Source organism: Lissotriton vulgaris, chromosome 1_1, assembly GCF_964263255.1.
Source record: "Lissotriton vulgaris chromosome 1_1, aLisVul1.2, whole genome shotgun sequence".
Classification (NCBI taxonomy): Eukaryota; Metazoa; Chordata; class Amphibia; order Caudata; family Salamandridae; genus Lissotriton; species Lissotriton vulgaris.
In genome coordinates this window covers 553,791,609-553,806,783 of record NC_141685.1, presented here as the reverse complement: position 1 = coordinate 553,806,783, position 15,175 = coordinate 553,791,609, and the positions used below count along the sequence as shown (strand labels likewise).

The 15,175-nt window shown below is 45.5% G+C and overlaps 1 protein-coding gene across 1 annotated transcript in view; it reads right to left on the bottom strand.

Moving 5' to 3' along the window:
* Window positions 1-15,175, bottom strand: part of HFM1 (helicase for meiosis 1) — a 2,890,879-nt gene that overhangs the window by 1,093,025 nt on the left and 1,782,679 nt on the right. The window contains exons 24-25 of the mRNA XM_086925623.1: window positions 6,279-6,410; window positions 3,911-3,996 (exon numbers count right to left, since the gene is read on the bottom strand). Coding sequence (XP_086781749.1) covers window positions 3,911-3,996; window positions 6,279-6,410 — 218 coding nt within the window. The remainder of the gene's footprint in view (window positions 1-3,910; window positions 3,997-6,278; window positions 6,411-15,175) is intronic.

Here is a 15,175-nt window from a genome sequence, read left to right as displayed (position 1 = left end):
CCTCTTCTGGAGATAAGAAATTGTGCATTTTATTAGCCCATATAACTTTCAAAATTGCTGGGAACCTTAACGGCACTTGTGCCCCAATTTCCCTAAGAGGCTCTATTCGCTTACCCAGCTCCCACCGTTTGTCGTCTGCCGCAATAGAGATGTCTGACCTTGTTTTGAAGGTGAGATCCTGGACCTGCAATGATTTCTCTTTAAGTCTACTCCCAGAATGTTTTCCTTGACTGTATAAGACTGAAAATTCACTAGAATTATTTCTAGGCTTCTTCTGCCCAGAAATCAGCTTAAAGGGATCTCAGGCACTCTCTGAATCTCGATTACCAGGTTCACTGCAGAAGACACATGGGGAAAGCTTTGGTCAGAAGATCTATTATAAATGATTTAACATCCCCCTTCTGCCCCTTCCTTAACATCTAGGATCCCGCTATTATTCCTCCTAGAATTATTTTCCATCCTCTCCCTTTGTTTTAATCTTGTTACCACACGGGTATTGTCGCTCATGTTTAGTACTAACTCCTGAACTTTACTTTCCAGAGCTCCTATACGCTGGGTTAATACCAGCATCTCTTCCTCCAGGCTACTACATGTGTCCTATATCCTTCACATGTTAGTTTCAGATGTTGAAAATCACTCTTTAATCTCTAATGAGAGTTGACTTACATCCCCAGGACCATGACCATGCCTGCTGTGTCGGAGTCTGCCTCTCCAGCCAAGTGGATCAGTGGAACATTGTGTTTACAAACGTCATGCGCCTCTGCCATACTTTCTATGCCTCCACTCCCTTCGTTACACCTAATGAATGGGCTGAGCCCTCCAGTAGCGAGAATCTATTTACCGCAGGTACATCTGGGTGGATAATGATACCCTGCGCTTCACTAGGCTAATTCTTTAATAGTGCCTTCACCGCTCTGGGGACCTCCATATTAGTTGTAGTGTTTAATTTGAAATAAAATCTGAGTGAGGGTGTTACGTTGGGCCCCCTTAAACAGACTTGATCCTTATCTCCTTTAGGGCGGTATTCTTCTTTTGTAATGACTTGTTGATGGAGCCCTTGGCTTTCCCCGAGGTACCTGATAATTTTATACCCTCCCCTGTGATGGAATCAGTCTGAGTTTTTAACTCTTTCGAAAGGCTTGTAGCTTCTTCCTAAGGCTTGCTCATTTACTGCCAGAGCTACTGGACCCGAGTGCCTCTTCTCTACTGTCGGGCCCCACTCCCCGCTTATAATCTCCTTACCCTTGAGTCAAGGAATCGTGGGTTTCATAAGATCAGAGCTATTAGCATAATTCTGCCATCTTCCCCACTCTTGATTCTCTTGAGTCGACATGCTGGGTCAATACTTGGCAGGCTCCACTCTCTCCTTTTGGGTCTTGGCCAGCACGTACCGTGTTCCCCGCAGCTTCCTGATGATTTTGTACTGACTCTGCCAATCCTCCCCCCTCTAAAACTGCTTCCGAGGCAAGGAAGGGCACATTGAACCATTCAGAGGTAGGGGATACTGGCGTTTATGAGCAGATCGCGTCAACCTTCGCTGACTTTCACGCCTTTTCCATGGCCCTCACTGCAGGATATCCCTAGCCACCAGGTGGGATAATTGTTCGGTGCTGTGATCTCCTCGCGCTCATGGAGCCCATGGGAGAAGCTCTCAACTGGCTAACTAGCTGGCCTCCATGTTCCCCCTAACGTCGAAGCAGCCTCTCGGTCTCGAACATCATGATCGAACTGAAATACTTTTTAACCACTTCTGGATCACCACCGTTGGTTGCCAATCGAATCCCTAGTACAGTATGCTTCGCTACCAAGGCTCATGGGATATGAAGTTTATAACATTTTGTCTTCTGTGTTTCTCCTCCTATCAGGTATTCCACCAACCTGTGAGTGTTAAAAACAAGTTCATTATCCTGTCTGTACCCTCCTGCTATGTGCTAGTATGGTGTAGAGGCTGGTTCCTGATAGGATTGGCAATGTTTTGAACTTTGCATTCTGTTTGATGTGTAACAAATGCTCAGCACCCATACATAGCAAAGGCCCCACCAGCAGCAAAGGCTCTATGTTAGACCTCTTCATTGCCAAACCAGGTACCATACCATGTGACAACACTATCTTGATAGAATCATTCAATCACTTTCTCATACCATTTCCACTTTTCTGCTCCAAAGCTCACAAGGTAGGCTAATCAAAAAATATAAGATTTGGATCAGAAACTTCAAAGATTTGACAAGACACTCCTGTACCACAAGATCACAACAAATCTGCTAAACTTGAGCACTGCCTCGGATATGACTGCTCTTGTGGATGCCTACAAATCTATCATGACTGAAGTAACAGATGAGATGGTGCTATTAAAGCAAAAAGAATAAATCAATCTAAAGGGAAAAGGTTGGAGCAGTCACCCCACCCTCCCAAACTATGAGACCAAGTAGAAAATCCTACAGAAGACACACATTTGATGCAAAAGTGCCCTTCAATAAAATGAAAATAACACAGTGAAAAACATATCCAAGAATGGCTTTAATATTAAAACTCAATATACCAATCCCTCTTATACTCCCTTGATTCCATCCTCATAAGAGAATTGTGAGAAAGTACAAAAACTAGATTTTGATTGCCTCCTGGTCTCTTCCAAACATCATTTGACGAATTACACATTTATGGTCAAGCTTCTTTTTTGTCCACACTTCACATGGGACTCTTTTTGGTCCTGTCATATCCACTGTGGTTTCTGTGACTGCAGTCCTTCAACAGCTAGAATGGTACCAGGGTCAATGTAATTAGTTCAATTATTTTTTTTGTAGTAACTCTGATGCACTCACCTCCCAGTACAAATTCAAGAAAAAGGTGATTTCATTGGAAACAAGGATGGTCACACCAAAGTTCCCAGCAATATCGCCAAAATAATAATCAGCTATGGTGGGTCGTTTGTGGGGGTGCGACCAATGACTACAGATGAGGTGCGTTTGCAGGCTTGAAGTCTACAGATTTCACAATTTTTTTGCTTTAAATTGTTCAAGCTTAGGTCATGAGGAGTTCATTGATCGTAATCGGACCTGACCTAAATTCTATGCTTGACTTTTTTTCTATTTAGGAAAAGGTTGAAACCTTGGTGGTGTTGCCCATTCCTGACTTTGGCCAGCGCCCCTGTTAAAAATCATTTTCACTTGTTGAAATGAAAAAGTGTTTTAAATTCTATATTTATGTTCTTCTTCATTCAACTTGTTACTGGAAATTGTGTTAACCAGGACAAATCTAAATCAGGTAATTTGGAGTATGACTGGTCACCCACCAAGTCAGTGGAGGTAATTACCATGTAGGCGGAAATCTATTTTGATGAACATTTTGTTGCCAATGTGCACAAAGGACTTTCTGCAGAGTATGATGCCATGGAGGGTTCAAGGTCGGCATGGCAAGCTTAATATTTAATTTTATTTTTCTGAGAGAAACAGGGATTGTTTATGATAAACAAAATGAAAAAGGTAATGACACAGAGTTTTCTCCCTGCACATTGTTCCATTATTTGTTTTGACTTCCCAGGTCTGCCAACCTGCACATGGAGAAATGGGGCAAGGAAAGTATGAATTGAAAGAACCACTTGGAATGGGGTGTCCCTCCCAATGCATAAAAGGTAGTGATTCTGTGGCAACCAGGTTATTTCCTTTGACTGACTTCCAGTAGAACTGAGAACAATGCCACTGGCAGTAGAACAATTCTTTCACACTCTAAATAGGGCAGGACAATTGATAGTTTGGTAGGCAGGATAACTCTAGTACTGTTTACATTTTCCCCCTGTTAAACTCTAAACTGACCACATTAATCTCCTTTATATTGCAACAAATACGGCTCATGAATGTATTATTATTTGTAGTAAAGTAAAAATCAATGAACATAAAACTACATTAGTACATACCAATTCAAGTTCCCTTGCATTTGTTTCTTCAATTTGTTTAAATGATGTTAGGTTAGCATTTACCATTGCATTGGATAGTGTTACACCTGTAAATACATTGTACAGTTTTAGCACAGACTTTTACAGTTTATAATTTTTATATACTTCAAATCGATTGCATATGGCAAACAAGGGAGATTACTTATGTCTTGGGTCTTGCCTACCAACCTTTTGTTTGACTTACTGCCGACCCTGCTTACCATTTGGTTGGCTTTACTGTTACTGGGCCTGAATCACAGAACTAACTTAAGAGAAAATCCGAAACTTACTACCATTTTGGTATTCACAGAAGGAACTTACTCATTTTGGTATTCACAGAAGACACTTACTCATTTCGGTATTCACAGAAGTTAGGAGTCCTAACTTTAGGACTCCTAAATGCCTTCTGTGAATATCGAAGGCTTAAAGTTAGGATTTTTCTCAGTTTAGGAGTAGTAAAGTTAGGACTCCTAAATGCCTTCTGTGAATACCGAAATACTTAAAATTAGGATTTTTCTCAGTTTAAGAGTCCTAAAGTTAGGAGTCCTAACTTTACTAATCCTGCTCCTTTTGGTATTCACAGAAGGCATTTAGGAACCCTAAAGTTAGGAGTTCTAACTTTATTACTCCTAAACTGAGAAAAATCCTAACTTTAAGACTTTCGGTATTCACTGAAGGCATTTAGGAGTCCTAAAGTTAGGACTCCTAACTTCTGTGAATACCGAAATTAGTAAATGCCTTCTGTGAATACCAAAAGGAGCAAGTGCCTTCTGTGAATACAAAATTTGGTAATAAGTTTAGGATTTTGTCTTTAGTTAGTTCTGTGAATCGGGCCCACTCTCATTTGCTTGTTTCTAATTTAAAGGCTTGCCTAAATCGTCTTTCATTTGTACCTCCCAGGGACATTGCATCTTTACTATTCATTTGACTGGCTTACTTGTATCCTATATCCTTCCACTGCTCACTTTTAGGGAAATATTTTTTTCTTTTTCGTTAAGCACTCCATGAGAGTGCTTGCATTTTCCAGTTTTCTCCCTTGAGTGCTTCTATGCCTCCTACCAAATATCCACCCCAACACTCCATGTTGCTCTCTCTCTCTCTTGCACTTCTCTTCCACCAAACTACCCCACTACCCGCACTCCAGGTTGATCTCTCCTTAGTGTGTTGCTTTTTCCCTCCTTCCCCCACCTGGTTATATTTTATTTTATACACCCCAGCCCACTCCCAGTTATTTCGCCTCACCTACTCTTCCCTGCACCCGCAGTCTTTTGTGTTGTAATTTTTTTTTGCAGGCGTGGCTGTAAATAAAAGAAATGACACCTGTATCATTTCTTAGGCCTGCTTCTGTGATGACCCATACATGCAAATATATCATACTGTGTGCACATGCTCAGGAGTATTTACCATTTCATTGGGTAACTATTTCACAGAGACCTTAATATTTGAATCTCTGCTTCTTCTAGTGTATACCCTTTCTCTCCCCTTCCCCGCATGCTTCCTGTGTTACCATTTTCCTAGTGTGTTGTCTTCCTATATCTTATTTCCTTATTTGCCAGGTGGTACCAATGTATTCCCTTTTTTCCTATCTGGCAGTGGCGCTATTTTCTCTACGTTCTTGGCTGTGTATTGAGTGATTCAACCTTGTAATATCCACTTTGTGTGCTTTTGTGCGATTGCCAGAAATAACGGTAATTGCTGGCAATGTAGGTAGTGTTTTTCAATCACTGTGAATATTGTCTTACTGTTACCTTTTATAATATCACAAAGTTATCAATTCAACAGATTCTGCCTTTGCTATTACATCATGCATACGGATAATTTGAAGACAGTAGCTTAATAACAATTGTGTTTGAGAAGCTTAGTGTGCTTAAGTCTTAGCATGGTGAGCTCCTACGTGCTTTGATCCAGACCCTCTTAATATAATGATTTTTCTGTGTTTTGCATTGTACAGAATGTTGAAATGAGTTCCGCCTGCTCTTTATGAGCTTTCAATTTGTTTGTGCTCCTCATTCGATGTCTTTTCTCCTCTGTTTTTGTGTGCAACTCTCTTACCAATATTTTCTGGTCACAAGTCTTTGACAGACCCCTGAAAATAAATACAGAAAGTAGGATGTATGTGCTGTAGATTTTTCAAACTACTAAAATACAGCAGGTTTTCGCTGTTTGATTTGGATGTGAAAACGGTGAAATTATTTATACATGTGATTGTCAGCTGTGAAAATGCAATGTAGCTGTACATGAATATCAGCATCTATTATAAAACTAGGGTTAATGCTTATTCAAATGGTACAGTAAATGTGACAACACAGATCGACACATTGGCATTAGTATTCATTTATTCAGTACATACCAATCTTTTCCAGTTGTTTTGACACATGAAGAGTGTTTTCCCACAATTTAGCTCTGAAACACTTTGCTAGAATCAAAGAATTCAAAAAGGCAGAGAACTTCTTTTCTTCTGATGCCATAAATTCAGAAAGACCTACAGTGCAGGTAACATATTCACTTAAATATGTGCCAAAAAAAGCGAACAATTTGCACATTCACCATCTCATATACTGATTTCACTTCTATTAATCTCTTAATTATTCTATGCAGGCAACATGATATGTCTATCAGTACAAACTGGACATAAAAACTGTAGTCAAGTGCAAGTTTTTATCCTGTGGGTTTCAACTAAATCTGTCAATGGTAATGAATAAATTACTCACCTTTGGTGACTAATGTTCTGATGGATATGAAGCTTCGAGCAGCCTCCTTACATGTGAACCTTTCCCAAGGGTAAAACTGGGACCTGAACTGTGTTGCAGTGATCACAACTGTGCCAGGTAGTGATGTGCAGTGTCCTCTTAGGGATTTGGGGGGCCGCAGGCAAGTCATATTTTGGGGGCACTTGAAAGCGACATTGTTTTATTTTATTGCCCAGTTCTTATTAACTCAAGCCCCTTTGAAACCAGACAATACAACGCTGTGTGTCAAATTTTAACATGGTAACACTGGAACACCTCGATAAGGATTCGCTATTCTCCTACTGGAGACTGTACATCTTCCATAAACTGTTTTCAGGGAGTCCAACAAGGCTGTATTGCAGCAACGTTTTTATTTTTAATTTATATAAATGGTATTGAGGGGCATCTTCTCTAGAAGAGGCGAGAGCACCCTGAGCGTGGGTAATCGATACATCACCACACTCCTTTAAGCTGACGATACAGTCCTCATAGCCAGAACTGCTAATGGTCTCCAGCGGTTGTTCGATGGCCTTATGGGGGTTATGAGCTCCCTAGACTTGAAGGTCAACCAATCAAATTTATTTATTTTAATTTGTGGGCCAAAAAAAAAACAAATTGAAAAATGAGTATATGGAGGGATATTTTTAAGTTTCAAAGAGAGAGGGAGGAAAGGTACTGGAGCCATTTCACTTCCAATGGTATATATGTTTGAATCAAAGAGAACTAGCTATGGAGTGGGTGCTCCTGGCATATGTTTGTATTAGAAAGAAAAACACAGGACTGCATCGTCAGAATAAAGGAGTGTGGTGATGTACATTAGGATAATCAAAGACTGGGGGAATGTATCGATTACCGGCTCAGGGTGCTCTTGCCTCTTCTAGAGAGAGAAGATGCCCCTCAGTACTGTTTATATAAATTAAAAATAAAAATGTTGCTGCAATATAACCTTGTTGGACTCCCTGAAAATAGTATATGGATGATGTACAGTCTCCAGTAGGAGAATAGCGAATCCTTATCGAGGTGATATAGTGCAGTCTGCGTTAAAGTGTGATTAAAGGTTTTTCCACTCCCAAGCTTTCCAAAATGTTCCATAGTTTAGGACAGTTTACGGTGTCAAAAGCAGTTGACAGGTCCATAAAAGTCAACTACAATTCTGTGTTTTTTGGATAAACGTAATTGGAATTAAAAAGGGAAAGATTGAGACATTGTTGTGTAGTTCCATATACAGATAGTCAATAAGAGAACATGTTTTATTTCCCAAGATGCCCATTGGGAAGTGGGGGGCGTGGGCAATTACCCACTTTGCCCATGCCTCTAAATGCCTCTGATGCTGTGGTGCTCCAGCTGCGGAACCAAGACCAGGGCAGGACTGGCTACCGGGCGTTTTGGTGAGCTGCCAAGCTTGATGCTAATTTCACTGCAGTGGGGGCTAATTTCATCGATGGGGACCTGCGTGTGCTTCTAAATAAACAAAGCAAAACAAATGGTTTTAAGCACACGCAGGTCCCCATCAGCGATATCAGCCCCCAACTTGGCAGCACACCAAAACGCCCGGTAGCCAGTATTGATTAATATTATGGTTTTTTGGGTGTACATTTTAGTTTGGTGAGAAGTTGTGCATATAAGTTACTCAAACTTCGTAAAAGTGTTATGACTTGTTTATAGAGAAAGGCAATATGTGCAATAACTGCATTTTTCAAAAGTGACTGAAAATGCAGTGATGTGCAGTGGAATGCCCTTTGCAAAGATTGACTGGTCACCTTTCTGTTGCTTATTGCTAAATTTGAGGTTTGAACCAGAACTAATCAGCTGCGACCTAAGCCCAGACAGTGTCTCTAAACCAGTGCTGCGTCAGCACTGGTTTAGAGATTGACATCTCCCCAGCAGGAACATGCATCCTTGCTACTACTCTGCATGATGTTCTTAGAGTGCCTTCTGTCAGACAGCTGAAGAAAGCAAGGCTCGGAGTAAGAGTGTAAAGGCTTGGATGTGGCATAATGACCAGAACTGCCAACTTTGGAGCTGGGGAACCAGGTTCGAGTCTTAGCGTCAGCTCAACATCCTGTGATTCTGGGCAAATTACTTTATCCCCAAAGCCTACCCAAAATAATTAATGAGTCATTGTGTCATGTAACTGGAGTTAAAAAAAAAGCGCTCCAATACCTTCTAGTCCATTGCACCGTCTATAAGAACTGGAGTGCAACATTGCCCATAGGCATGTGTGCAACCGTGCAACCTTTATTAAATGTAAGCTCTAGCTAATGTATGTGTGATCTTTCGCCTTATAAATAATAACATTAGAATGCACCCTTCAAGTGTAGGCTTACAAGAAGGAAAATAACGCAAGCATGTGGTTTCCTAACAAATGTTTGTAGTTTGCCCGAATGCTTCAAAAAACTTTATTTTATTTGAAAGGAATCATAGCAACAGTATAAAAGCCTAGACATTAGAAGCACAGTGCTCAAAAAGGTGCACCCATACAGGCCATGTGCCACATGTTTTTAGTTTTGATGTATTTACATTTTGTATATTTTGTATATAGTGTGAACTCCCCCCCGAAGGAACTTTTTTACATGAGCCCCGGTTATGTTACACAAACACACATTTTTAAATGTTGGCATGGTGAGTAATTTGACCAAAAAACAGGATGTTGAGCCTGCTCTGAGACTTTAACCTGGATTCTGAGTTTTATAGTTGTCAGCTTTGGATGTGCAACTATGCAACCCTTATGAATACTAGGCGTTAGCTTTTAGTATATGTGTGAACCTGTTTTTCCATTTGTAAAAACGCTTCCATGTCCTCTTGTTTAAAATGCAAACTGATGCCCCTAAAGCACAAGTTACTTACCTTTGGTAACAATATATCTGTAAGAAACAGTAGTTAGTATTAGATTCCTTACTCTAGAATATCCCCAGGCGTCAGTCTGGATCCGGAAATTTTTGCGTAGCAGTATCCCTGCGTGTCGGTAGGCGTCGTCTGCGGCTCCGCGTCCGTCGTCGGCGTCGTGGGCGCCGTTATGACGTCGCCGGAGTACTTAGACGCTGCCCTCGCACGCTGACGTCAGTTCTTATACAAAGCTTTTCCGCGCCAGAAACGCAGAGCCGTGATAAAAACCGACACTGGTGCCATTGAAACTAGGGCCCTGAAAGGGGATGACCCTAACCTTAGGTATCGGTTCGCAGAACGGGAAGGATGGGTGGGGCGGTAAGGAATCTAATACTAACTACTGTTTCTTACAGATATATCGTTACCGAAGGTAAGTAACTTGTGCATCTGAAAGAAACAGGTTAGTATTAGATTCCTTACCTTAGAATAGATACCCCAGCAATACCAACCCCTGTGGTGGGTCTGCGAACCAATAATCACACCAGAAAGTCCTGGAGGAGGGAACGGCCAAAGAAGCCATCTCTCCGGACTTTTCTGTCCAGGCAGTAGTGTTTTGTGAACGTGTGCCGCGAGGCCTACGTAGCTGCCTGACAGATGTCCTGCAAGGGGACAGCCCGGCCCAGGGCAGTGGTAGCCGCCGTGGCCCGAGTGGAATGGGCCCTCAGCCCAACAGGAGGCTCCTTCTTTGCCAAGGAGTAACAAGCCTTGATACACAAGACGACCCACCGAGAGATGATCCGCTTGTTTACCGCCCGTCCTTTCTTAGCGCCCACGTAACCAACAAAGAGTTGGTCATCCACCCGGAACTGACGTGTGCGATCCAGATAGAATGAGAGCGCACGTTTTGGGTCCAGACGGTGGAGCCGCTCTTCCTCCTTTGAGGGATGCGGAGGCCGAAAGAAGGTGGGCAAGGTGATAGACTGCCCGATGTGGAAGGCCGTGACAACCTTTGGCAGGAAAGAGGGTCTAGTCCGCAACACCACCTTGTCCGGATGGACAGAAAGGAAAGGAGGTTTGGATGAAAGAGCCTGGAGCTCACTCACTCTCCTGGCAGAGGTGATGGCAACCAGGAAAGCAGTCTTCAGAGTAAAAAGGTGGATAGGACAGTTGTGAAGTGGCTCAAAGGGAGCGCACATCAGATAAGTAAGAACCAGATTCAAGTCCCACTGAGGCATCACGAATGGAACAGGTGGAAACGAGTTACAATAGGGGACTTGAACAAAGATGGTTGATCAGGCAGCCTTGGAAAGGCCGAAAGGGCGGAAAGGTAGCCGTTGATAGTGCCCAGAGCAGAGCCCTGCAAGGCAAGAGAGAGAAGGAGGAGAAGAACCTCTGAAAGAGGGGCAGAGAGAGGATCCACAGCCTTGCTGTGCACCATGCCACAAATCTGTTCCACCTATATTTACTGACTTTGTGGAGGGACGCCTGGCTGCCAGAATGACATTACAAACTTCAGGAGGCAAGTCAAATGGCCTCAACTGTCGCCGCTCAATCTCCAAGCATGGAGGTGGAGTCTGGACAGGTTCAGGTGGAGTACCGTCCCCTGCAGCGGCGACAGAAGGTCCTCCTGAAGAGGCAGACGAACCGTGAGATCGACTGACATACTGAGTAGCTCGGGATACCAGTACCTTCGTGCCCGTCCGGAGCCACAAGGATGACTTGGGCCCGGTCGCGTTTGATCTTCTTCAGCACTCTGGGCAGAAGTGGTACAGGAGGAAAGGTGTACAACAGACCGCAACTCCACTCGCGATGAAAAGCATCTCCGAGCGAGTGCCGCCTTGGAAATTCCAACGCACAGAACTGATGACATTGTGCGTTCTCTTCAGTGGCGAATAGATCTAACCAAGGCTCTCCCCACTGCAGAAAGAGACGTTGCGCCACGTCCGAGTTCAGACGCCATTTAAGATGCATCATGCGCCGGCGGCTGAGTTCGTCCGCCCTGGCGTTTAGAGAACCTGCCAGGTGTTGAACCACCAGGGTCACGCCCTGATGTTCCAGCCACTGCCAGAGGCGCAGAGCCTCCTGGCAGAGGGTCCACGACCCCACCCGCCCTGTTTGTTGCAGTACCGCATGGCGGTGGTGTTGTCCGTGAACACCTGCACTACACTCCCCTCAACAGAGGGTGGAATGCCTTCAGTGCTAGATGAATCGCCCGCAGCTCCAAAAGGTTGATATGGAGCCGGGACTCCGCCCGAGACCAGAGGCCTCTGATCTCCGCCTCTCCCATGTGGCCTCCCCAGCCCTGGAGGGACGCGTCCGTCACAACCACGTGCTCCGTGGTGGGGAATGCAGAGGGATCTGCCGCTGACCCAATCGCGGTCCGTGAGCCACCACTGCAGCTGTTTTGCAGGGCCCTCCGAGATCAGGACATTGTCGGACAGGTTGCCCTGATACTGGGCCCACTGAAACTTCAGGTCCCACTGCAGAGCCCGCATCTGCCACCCGGTGTGATGCACCAGAAGGTTGCAGGAGGCCATCAGCCCCAGAAGCCGCAGCGTCAACCTGACCGAGATCCGGGATAGAGGCTGAAAGAGTGGAATCAGAGCCTGAACATCCCGAACCCGCTGTTCGGGAGGGTAAACCAAGAACTGCTCCGAGTCGAGAACCGCTCCGATGAAGAGGAGCTTCTGAGAGGGACACAGGTGTCACTTCGGCATATTGATGGAAAACCCCAGCCGGTGCGGGAGGTCTGCGGTTGTCTGGAGGTGGTTGACGACTGTCTGGGGTGAGCTGCCTTCAACAACCAGTCGTCTAGGTAGGGGAAGACAGAAACCCCCCACCTACGCAGATGAGCTGCGACACCCGTGGGCGCTGGTAAGGCCGAAGGGGAGCACGGTAAACTGAAAGTGCTTGTGGCCTACCGTGAACCGCAGGTAACGCCGGTGGGCCGGCAGGACGGGGATGTGGAAATAAGCATCCTGCAAGTCCAACGCTACCATCCAGTCTCCTGGGTCCGGGGCAGCTAAGACCTGAGCCAGTGTCAGCATTTTGAACTTCTCCTTCCGGAGGAAGCTGTTGACGTTCCGTGGATCCAAGATAGGGCGTAGGCCCCCTTTGCCCTTCTTGGGCACCAGAAAGTAGTGGGAGTAGCAACCACACCCTACTTCTGGCCTAGGAACGCGCTTGATGGTACCCTTGGCTAAGAGGGCCGTAACTTCCTCCCGCAGAAGTCGCAAATGATCCCCCGATATGCGGTGGAGTTGCGGTGGCATGGCTGGAGGTGCCGCCTCGAAGGGGAGGGAGTAGCCCCTTCGGACAATTTGTAGCACCCACCTGTCCAAAGTGACGGTGCGCCAGTGGAGGAGATGATGGGAAAGGTGCCTGCATGCGCGCTATACTGGTCGCATTTAAGCGTGCTGCGCTTATTATTGATTTTAAAGCTCGTTTCTGACATTTGCACTATTTCTGTTTTGAGCCTCGTTTTATTTGTATAACTGTATCTGGCCTCATACTTGCATTTTAAATTGTGCCCCCACCGCGTTTTTTCGCGGAATTTCACCGGTTTTGTAGTTTCTTCGTGGCGCTTGGCCGCCATCTTGGGGTGGTCTCTGCCTCCTGTGCCACTTGCTGCAGCGCTCTAGCGCTTCCTGTAGCCCAGGTGAGCTGCTATTTAAGGCGAGCTCTCCCACTGTCCTTCCTTGGGAAAGGTGCCTGCATGCGCGCTATACTGGTCGCATTTAAGCGTGCTGCGCTTATTATTGATTTTAAAGCTCGTTTCTGACATTTGCACTATTTCTGTTTTGAGCCTCGTTTTATTTGTATAACTGTATCTGGCCTCATACTTGCATTTTAAATTGTGCCCCCACCGCGTTTTTTCGCGGAATTTCACCGGTTTTGTAGTTTCTTCGTGGCGCTTGGCCGCCATCTTGGGGTGGTCTCTGCCTCCTGTGCCACTTGCTGCAGCGCTCTAGCGCTTCCTGTAGCCCAGGTGAGCTGCTATTTAAAGCTCACTCTGCTAGCGCAGCGGTGACGCGCAGCGGTAGCGCCTGACTCGCGCCGGAGTCGAGCCAGAGTCTGCCCGTCTGCGCCCGTCCGCGCTAAGTACGCGCGGTACGCCGGGGATTTTATCTTTTATCTCTACTTTGTGTATATTCGTGTGCCCGTATCTGTCGGCCTGTCAGGATGATTATGTATTCCGGTGCCTCGCTTCTTGCCATCAGAGATACTCTCCCACGCTGCTCTGCCACACCCTACCATCCGCTGTGTGGCCCGTTTCAGTGTGCTTGCAACAGATGGTCATTGGACCAGCCTGTAGGTATTCGCGAGCTCGCCACTTCTCCCGCCCCACGAGCTCCTCCCGGTCTCCCTCCGTTGCCTGGTAGCCTGGGATCTGGTCTACGATTTTTAAATCTGAACACCAGGGGCCCGATGTAGGTAGGGCTTTACCGATCGGTATTGGCCGAAAATACCGATTTTTGGCCCTTACCGATCGGTAAACAGCCATCGAGATGTAGGGAACCAAAAACAGAACGAATCGGATAGAAAACCGATTCGGAATGAGTACCGAATGGGAAAGAATCCGATACGTACATACCGAAAATCGGATATGTAACGAATCGGAAAAACACCGAATCGGTTACAAAGACCGAATCGGTCCTTGTACCGATTCGTTAGTGACACCGAATCGGAAAATCACCGAATCGGTCCTTGTACCGATTCGTTAGTGACACCGAATCGGAAAATCACCGAATCGGACCTTGTACCGATTCGTTAGTGACACCGAATCGGAAAATCACCGATTCGGTCCAAGAACCGAATCGTAAGTGACACCGATTCGGAAAATCACCGATTCGGTCCATGTACCGAATCGGAAAAAATACCGATTCGGACATGATCCGAATCGGAAAACATGCCGATTCGTATGAATCTCCGATCGGGAAATTCCCCGATTCCGACAGTTGGGGAGATGTAGGGAGGCACAGAAACACCGAAATCGGCTCAAAATCGGTAGAATTCACTCGGTATTTACCATGGATTGCAATCAGGTGGTAACCAACTCCAACCCATATAAACAGTCCCAAAATGCATTGCAACTTGCAGGATGGCAGCTTTCTATGTCATTGCGAGGCGGCTACGGCTACAGCAGGAAGGACAGAGGGAATGGCTAAGAAATGAACAGGTCTACAGACAGAGGATAACCCTGTTCATGCTCACTGAGGCAGAGATCCTACAGAGATACAGGCTGGACTCTGACACCATACTTGAGCTCATCAGGGACCTTAAGCCATACTTGGACCACCACACCCCAAGGGCACACGCCATCCCTGCGCACGTCCAGGTGCTATGCAGCCTACACCTGGTAGCGTCTGGCAGCTATCAAAGTGGAGTAGCAGCAGCAGGAGGGGTGAGCCAGAGCAGCCTGTCAAGGTTCTTCCACATATTCCTTGACGCCATGATAGACAGGATGGACCAATACATCTCATTCCCTGCAACCCACGCAGAACTGCTACAAACCAAAGCGGACTTCTACCAGATGGCACACTTTCCCCAAATCATCGGTTGCATAGATGGCACGCATATTCCGATTTGCCCACCAGCGGACACCGAATACATATACCGCAATCGGAAATCTACACACACCATCAACGTGCAGGTGATCTGCAATGCCAAGTGCACCATCACAGACCTGGTA